General features: G+C 31.7%; 1 protein-coding gene across 1 annotated transcript; it reads right to left on the bottom strand.

Annotated features, from left to right (window-relative positions):
* Nucleotides 1-5,023: 5,023 nt before the first annotated feature.
* On the bottom strand, nt 5,024-6,538 carry LOC137806899 (transcription termination factor MTERF8, chloroplastic-like). Its single transcript, XM_068607266.1, has one exon. It carries the CDS (start codon nt 6,399-6,401, stop codon nt 5,226-5,228), a length of 1,176 nt encoding a protein of 391 aa, XP_068463367.1. The 5' UTR covers nt 6,402-6,538; the 3' UTR covers nt 5,024-5,225.
* Between the last annotated feature and the right edge of the window lie 2,753 nt (nt 6,539-9,291).

Raw genomic sequence — 9,291 nt, 5'->3', positions numbered from 1 at the left:
TAGAAGTCGTACCAAGTTGGCACAACTTTAGTATGACATGGCAGAAGTCGTGCCTAATTGGGACGACTTCTGCATATGAAGTCGTCTCAATTAGGCACGACTTGCCTAAATTTGTAATTTTTTTTAAACGGACCCCATTTTGGTATAAACCAAAAAAAATAACCCCATCATGGTCAAAAAAACCAATCTTTGATCATATTTTTTATTTTATATATTTTGTGTTAATATTATAGAATGTTTAGTTTTTTCTAGGAACATGATGATGCATATATGTTTATTATTGTTATATGATTTTTAAGATCTTTATTTATTTATATAAATAGTATTTCATTGTATTTATATTTCATCATGTTTTATTTGTATTATATTACATTTTAATTTAATTTATATGACAAAAGGTGACTTCATAATTTAATATGATTTTTGTCTACAATATGTTTATCAAAGAAACACACATTTACATTTAAGATAACTATACTTGGTATAATATAATGAATTATTTTTTTAATTGCAATAATTTTTCTGAGAGATTTATGCATATTAATTTACAACATGAAGATAACATGAAGTTGGTGGAGAGGACTTTAAATCTAACTATATTTGTAAAATATAGTTAGATTTAAAGTAATCCTTTAATCCTTCTTCTAATTCTTCTAATAGGACATTTGACATGATCAAATTAAATGTGTTTTTTCTCAGAGTTAAATAAATTTGTAGTGTTTGTAAATAAAATAAACTTTTTTTCTCTCTAAAATATAAATAATCATTTGGGTCTTTATAAAAGCGTGTCCCGTTTGATTTTTATTATTTACAAAAGTGAACTCGTTTTATTTATATAGATAAAAAGAACGTATTTTATTATTTATCCCTATAATGTATTAGAATAAAATTCTTCAATCAATTTGTTATCTATAGGTATAGGTATTTTTAGCTTGACATTCAACAATTATTGTATAAAGAAAGAAATGTAAACGGTAGAACAACAATATTTTATAGGGAAATGATTCATGGACATCATGTTATTTTAAAGTGATTAATATATAGATACTTTTATTATAAAGGTAAGTTATTTTGAGAAATGTTACCAGTTCAAAAATGTAAGAATTTTTTTCTGAAATTGCATTAAGTGGTACTAATTATAATTTTATAGTCCAACGTAATTTCAAACCCACACCTAATCAGAAATCAAGCTCACTTATTCAGAAAAATCATTTTATTCATCAACACTACTCTACTCAGTTTTATTGTGGGTTGTTATGAATAGTTCCAATTTAAGTTTGTTAAACCATGTTAACTGTTATTATATTATCTTAACATCATTCTAAAAAAGAATCCAATGTGAAACCAAACAGAGACAACTTCTACGAGTTAATAGAAGATTTAATCTAGGAGTAGGGGTGGGACGGACTCACTAATCTAGGACGGACTCACTAATCTAGTCCGCTGACTCACTTAGGCCCGTCACCGTTCCGCATAACTCGTAGTCCACGCAGACCAACAGTATAAATAAAAAAAGAAACAAAAGAAAAAACATAGGAGGACATCAAGAATAGCATATACTGTCTGGGAACACTCATCGCTCAACTAATCCCCAAATTCCAAGAAACATAATTTCAACTTCTTTATGCATAGTATGTATAAATTGATGCTGATGAAAAAAATGTTCAGTTCAAATATGTTTTACATCATTGCATATATGACAATCTTTGTTTTTAAAATCCCTGTAACATTTTTTTATCTCAGCAATATGTTTTGATTCCGACTAAAGACTATCATAAATTCAAAACAGGAATCTCTATTTTGCAATAATATAAAGCCAAAACTGCAATATTTGCGTAAACACACACAATAATGTTAATAACAAGAAGTTCACAACAGAAACTAAAACAAGTGACGGCAAACATGGCATTCACAAGATCACTGAATTTGCTTAGAAGGTATTCACTTTTCCGTGTGTATTGATTTTTAAGGTTAACAAGCAAATGAAAAATAATTAATTGACATACATTTAGACTAAATAATCCTTATTTAATTCCATCCTCCAACTAAAAAAATCATAAATTGCATTGCAGATTTCCATCCCTTACTCCCCAACTATCAATTTCCAACTACGTAAAGTAAATTGCAATACAACATCATTCCCTTTAATTTAAACAAATGTACAGAAGGAAAACAATAATAATTAAATCATCAGTAGATATGAAAAGGAAGGACTGTTCTTCGCAGTACTGATCAGAACTGTGTCTTCCTTAAAAGAAATAGTGTTTCAGTTAAGTAAATGAAACTATGATATTTTGACTCTAAAATTATGATCTTATAAAGAACACAAAATAATATTTATTGAGAGCCTCTAGTAATGATAAGTTTAGATAGACTATCTACCCTTTGCATTCCCATAGAGGGAGGTTTATTTTAACTATCTTAAAGGATTTATATTATTCTTAATTCTCTCTCTCTCTCTCTCTCTCTCTCTCTCTATAATATATATATATATATATGGAAACATGCAAAGCTCTTGGCATTTGTGTAGAGAATCTTCTATAATACAATTTCTTTTTTTCACTCGTGTTCTTGTTTTCTTGAGATTGTTGTGCAAACCCAACAATTGACATTGACGTTGTGTGCAGGGACAAGAAAAAGAATGTCAAGAAGAGCAAGGCTAAGTCAGAGCCTGGCCACCAAGTTTGACATTAAAAGGATTTCTGGTGAGAACGACTTGAGATTATGGAGGTTCAAGATAGAAGCTATCTTGATACAACAAAGTTTTACTGATGTGATAAAGGGAGCCATGAACTTGTCAGCATCTTTGTCCATGAAGGAAAAGACTAACATGATCAACAAAGCCAAAAGTACTAAAGTCAAGTATCTGGAGTGATGGGGTATAAGTTGTGGAGTTTTGAACCTAGGGAAGCTAGATGCTTCATAAGAGGCATTACATTCGATGAGACTCGAATGACTATAATGTGCAAGAATCCAAAGATAGACAAGGAGAAAGCTCAATTGAGGTGGAGTCTTCTAGCTTTGGATTAGACCATCTAGAGAGGATAGACGATGAGACATCAAATGATGAGGATTAATCTTCTACTTCACACTTGAGAAGGCAAGGACATGCAAATTTTGACTCTAACTATCAACTTATGCATATACGGAGAAGAGAACTATCAAACTAACACAATAGTTAGGGTACATTGATAAGCGCCATGAAAGATGAGATTGAATCTTTGAAGAGGTACAACACATATATGGTATTCTTTCATTTTTCTTGAATATCCACATCCATCCAACCACCTTTTGATTTCTAGGTAGGTCAACAAGCATTTGTTGTTCCTCTTCAAAGATTTAAGGCGAGACTAATGACAAAAGATTTGACTCAAGTGGAGTGAATAGACTATAACAAATTTTTCTCACTTGCGATAAAATATTGTTCAATAAAGATATTGTTGTCAATTGTTATAATATGATGTTAGAACCTCTTGGAGGACACTATCTATAAGCAACCGTCTGGGGGTTTGTTGACGATTAAGGAAAATTGTGTTTCTTGCATAGACCATTGCAAAGTCTACATCCACAAGAGGTTTGATGATTTCCTAAGGAATGTGAGGTTTCAAAGGTGCAATTATGATAGTAACATCCACATTTTAACAAGAGAAGAAAGAAGTGTGCCTCTTGTATGTAGAAATCCTATAATCAACCAATATAAAGATGAGATAAATTAACTCAAAAGGAAGATTAAACTCCAAGTTTGAAATGAAAAATCTTGATTCCACGAGGCGAATACTTGGATGGATATGCAAAGAAATCAGACAATTGGAGTGTTGCATCTATCTCAACAAGGTTACTTAAAAGAAGGTTGTTGAGAGGTTTAGGTTGCATAAGTCTAAACATCTAGGTACAACTTTAGATCATCACATAAAGCTCTATGTTACCCAAATTCATAGTTCTGAAGAAGATAGGAGGGAGATGAAGACTATTCCATATGCTAATGGAGTAGGGAACATCATATAGAAGATGATGTATAGCATATCAAATCTGGCGAATGTTGTTATAATGGTTAACAGGTTCATGGCAAATCCTGAACATGCTCACTGAGAGGCTTTGAGGATGTTGAGATATTTGAGTGGGACAATATTGTTTGGGCTAGTGTATAAGCATTTTGTTGGAAAGTCAACTTGCAATCAGTGGTGTCTTTATCTACTACTTAGGCTGAATATATTGTACTCACAAAAGGGGTGAAAGAGGTTGGGTATATCGTGCTCACAGAAGGGGTGAAAAAGGCTCTATGATTGAGAGGGATGATAGGACACCTTAGATTTGAGCAAGATTGTGTGATTATTCATTGTGATAGTCAAAAAGTGATCAAATATACCATGAAAGAACTAAACATAGTAATGTCAAACTACACTTTAAAGACATTGTTGAGTTTAGAAAGGTTAGGCTTATGATGATAGCTTCAAAAAAGAATCCGACAAATGTGTTTACATAATTTGTACCAAGATCAAGATGCAGATTAATTTTTCATTTGAAGATAAAAAGTTACAAAAGTTTTTCCATTATTTGGAATCAAGGTAGAGAATTGTGATGTTTTGGCTCAAAAATCATGATTGTTTGATGAAGTGCACAAAAAACAATCTACTAGAGAGCATCTAGAAGTCTTGAGTTTGAATAGACTATATTCCGTCTACCCCTGGTATTCCTAGTTCTATATAGAGAGAAGCATATGAAGCCCTTGGTGCAAGATGGACATTCCTCTGTGTATAGAACCTTCTACAATACAATTTCTTCTTTTCACTCTTGTTCTTGTTTTACTGGTGGTTGTTGTATGAACACAACAGAAACAAACCAATCAGATTTGTAGGAATCCAACTACAACATGCCAGCATCCTCTCGGTCCCAGACAAAGCCTTACCATCCTAGTTATTTATTATAAATCATTCAATAAACTTTTGCTAAAATAACTACTGATAGCTAAGTGGTATAATCAAACACGTTGATAGAAGATCCCGGATAACTGAAGCCATTGCAATAAGCCAAAGACAATAAGTCTCTTTAGACAAATTTTACTTCACTGTTTCTACACATGACGAGATTCTTTCATAAAACAATTCACAAATTTCTAGGTGAGGCTAATGACAAAAATCATCTGCATATGAACCATGTTGTTTTTGAAAAACATAACAAAATTCTGCAGGGAAGATCTCTAAGAAATAACAAACCTGAAGACAAGTTCACCTACAAGTGTTGTCATTATCATTTCCAAGAATCGTATTTTCTGTGTACAGCTTTAAAAGATGAGAAGAATCCTCCTTAAAACGTTTCACATATTTGTCCAGGAACAACTTCTCAGTCAGAACAAATGGTACAGTTAAGCTTGCACCGTTCCGTACCAGACCTTTTGAGATAAGGAACTGCAAGACACAAGCCCTCGGAGCAATCCTTTTCCGGAGACTCAGTGAAATAATTCCAGGAGTTTTGACAAGGTCCACAGAATTGAAACCTGCCTGCTCCACCCAAAAACTCATCACTGCATTAATTTTATCACGGGATGCCAACATACAAAAAGGATGCCTCCTAAATGCTAGAAGAACTTGTTCTTGGGACCACCCCCACCTCTTATAAGTGTCAATCTTCTCGTCCCATTTGCTTTCGTTTACGGTCCTTTTGGCAAGCAATGCTACGGAGAAAGTTGAAAGTGAAGCATCGAAGCCCACTTGCTTCAATTCCTGAACTGCCTTTGATAAGTTGCCAGAGTAGAGTACACGAGGCCATCTCTGGAGCAATTTAACCATTTCTGAGTGGGTAACTCCACTATCAAGCAACAATTTGACGTTAGGTGCCACACGCCCGTCATAAAGTAAAAAAGGATTCTGAATGAGGAAATCAATGATTTGCTTCTCTGTAAACAAGGTTTGGAGGAAACCTCTTACAAATTCGTATGTTGGGATTATATGACTCTTCAAGCTTCGTCGGAGAAAATTAGGGCAGGCGGTCACGACGTGGATAACGTCAAGGGAGGAAGCACCTTTTGAACGCAAAAATTCAAACTTTGGCAACAGCGTCTTTTGGGTGTTGCATGAAAGTAGCCCGGGCTGTCTTTGGAGGATATGAGATATATGAGAGTTTGAGAAGGCGTGGTTTCGGAAGAAGGAGAGAACAGAATCAGGCTTTTGGGGTTTCGAAAAATGAAGCTTGCGGGAAGCTTTGAGAGCGGTTTCTTGGGAGAAGGCACAGTTGTTAATGAGGTATGAAACCACAAAGGAGCGTGAGTGGGAGGTGGAGGTGGAGGTGGCAGTGCAGAATTGGAAATTGGGAAATTGGAGTTGGAGAAGAGGACTCCATTTTAGGGTTGTGAAAGCGAAAACCTTGGCACAACCAAGAGTTGTGTGGGTGTAAACAATGAACATGGGATTCCAATTCAAAGAACAGTGATGAAGCTAGTGAATGTAGATTGGAATTATAACAACCGCATTCATATCAAATGAAATCCCACATTTGAATTTGTGACACAGTGGCGTGAGCAATGTTGGTAAGGCTACTGTACTAATCCAGTATTCAAATAAGTAATTCAAATAAGTAATCACTGTTTACGGGGTAATTTAAAATTTTTCGTATTCTTTTTTTTATCTCAAAAGAGTCCAGTGATAATTAAACACTTAAAATAATTTTATTATAACTTAAACTATTCATTAGAAATTGAAAAGATAATTGATATATTAAAATATGTATTTATGTATTATGCTATGTTTTATTTAGTTTAATGGGCACAATACTTTTTAGATGATCCATGCATGCATAAATATATTCTCTGAAAAGGCATACAAGGTTCGTGAAGTTTTTTTTGACCAAGGTCCATGGTGATAAAATATTGATTTTTATGTACCAAGTCATGCTTCATTTGGTTTCAGGGCAGAGTGCTTTTTATATAACCCATGCAAGGTCCGTGAAGTTTTTCTTTACCAAGAGCTTGGTCCATGGTGATTTACTCGGCATTGAGTGAATAACACAACTGTCATATGTGCCATATTTATATATAAAAAAAAGGTTGGATATTTTTCTGTGAACTGTTGCATGTGAAGTTTGTTTATAAGTGTTCTTCTCAACAAAATTCTTCCTTCTCAAGTTTAGGTTCTTGTGCCTCCATCCTAGTTTTTTTTAACTATCAAACTTTCAGTCATCAATCAAATAAAAATAAAACAAGTGATACATTTTGCAAACTACGAAAACCCGTCATCCACACGCCCCTCACTTCTCTGACGAGAATCCCACCATGGCGGTGACGAATCGGCTATTGTATTGCATTCACTTGTGAGCGCGTCCTCGTGGCTTCTTCTTCTTGTCTTGCTTGGCCACCTTAGGAGTTTGTCCTCTCACTTTGCCCGCACGCACGAGAGATCTGTGAACCTTACCCATTTTGATGAATTGATGCTTCTCTCTCTGATACATTCAGCTGCAGCAGCTACTAGTAAAATCCCCCTCCATCCTAGTTCATATATACTTGTTTCCAGTCTAAGTTTAGGCACACTCTTTTGTGTTTTATGTTGTTTTGGCACTAGAGTTGTTTTGCTTTGTTCTTTTTATTTGTTTGTTCTATTCAATTCATAAAAAAAATGCTTGTTGTGCTTGTGCATTGATGGTTTTAATATGCATTGGTGCTTTCTTTGTAGGTTGTGTGTTTTACTATTGCAATGTTATTAATAGCAGGTGGGGTTTAGAGACTCTTGTTGGGTGCAGAGAATCAAACTATAACATCTAATAATATTAGAGGTTTTCTAATCTTCTTCTTTCATGTTAGTCCTTAATTTTTTTTAGCTTTCAAGTTTGTTGGATTTGTTTAAGCGTGTACAAGTAAAAGTTAAAACATGTATGGATGTAAAATGATCAAATGTTTAATTTAATTGTAATATTAAGGATCTGCTTATGTTATATTCAGTTTTTTGTTAGTTAATATATGTCTTTAATATTATATTCACTTTTATGTTATATTTAGTTTTGTGTTAATAAAAAAAGGCCATGATTGTGTATTTAAATCATTTGTGGTGTGATTTTTTTTAATAAATATATTGTTCATTTGAATTGATTTTTTTTCAAAATTTTTTCAACTTTAAAATCTAAATTTCCAGAAAATCAGCAATTTTTGTTCCATCAGTATTTTTCCCTTTTCTAAGATTTTAATTAATTAAATTATTTCTTAATGGTGCCTTAAATAACTTTGTTAGGTTTAAAGTTGAACTAGATCAAAATAAAAGATAAAATGTTTAAAATTGGAGACTTTTGAAGTGTAAGTTATTTATTTTAAATAAATTATACGTACTTAAAAAGTTACCTCCTTAAAAAATTAGTTTTAATAAAGAAATAGTTGTGGTCTAAAATAAATTGTCCACTATTTTGTCCATTATAAAACTAATAAAGAAATTATTAATTTATATAAAATTTTATTATACATTAACAAAGACTATATGTTTAATTATTTCTTATTTCAATTAATATTCAGTTGATATAATTTACATGAGAATATGATTATAAATTTTACACTTACAATAAAAACAATCAAATAATGGAAAATGTTTAAAAAATTATAATTTAAAAATAGAGAGATATTTTTGTCTTTAAGAATGTGTTTATAAGAACTATTATTCTTTTAAAGGGACGATAATTTTTTCAATAAATTAGTTAGCTCTTCGAAAATGTGATACTCTTAATTAACAAAAACAAAGGAAAAAAGTCTCTATCCACTTGAAATATTTATGTAAACAATGTTTATATGAATTTGATATACTAAATAAATCAACAATAAATGTATTTTAATATATAAAAATTAAACAATTATATATTTTCTTTACTTGTGTAAAAATTCTACACAAGATATTTTTCAATGATTTTAATTAAATTTTAATTTAAATAATGTACAATATTTTATTTTTATTTATGATCTATTTTGAAAAATAATTAAAACAATTTTAAGGTATTTATTATGAGAAAAATAATTAATTATATTAATTTTTTTTGTTGTAGAAAATACAATTTTATTGTAATTAGTAAAAAAAATGTTATTTATTTTAATAAAAAAATTAAGTTACATTTTTTATATTTATTGTGTAATCTTTTATATAAATAGTAACCCTAACCATAATACTAACATTATCTCTTAACCTAATAGTAGAAACCTAACCCTAACTCTAAAATTGTGACTAGTATGGTAACTCAATAATGACTAATGTGTAAGATTTGTAATCTTACATACAACCATTTGAATAAATTTTTCTTACATGGTTGTGTATTATGGAGGTCAACATT

The sequence above is a fragment of the Phaseolus vulgaris genome, chromosome 3 (genome assembly GCF_000499845.2).
Source record: "Phaseolus vulgaris cultivar G19833 chromosome 3, P. vulgaris v2.0, whole genome shotgun sequence".
Classification (NCBI taxonomy): domain Eukaryota; kingdom Viridiplantae; phylum Streptophyta; class Magnoliopsida; order Fabales; family Fabaceae; genus Phaseolus; species Phaseolus vulgaris.
This window is presented reverse-complemented; position numbering and strand designations above follow the sequence as displayed.

Excerpts from the sequence above, each read along its gene's own strand:
- LOC137806899 (XM_068607266.1), bottom strand. The coding sequence starts at position 6,401 with ATGTTCATTGTTTACACCCACACAACTCTTGGTTGTGCCAAGGTTTTC.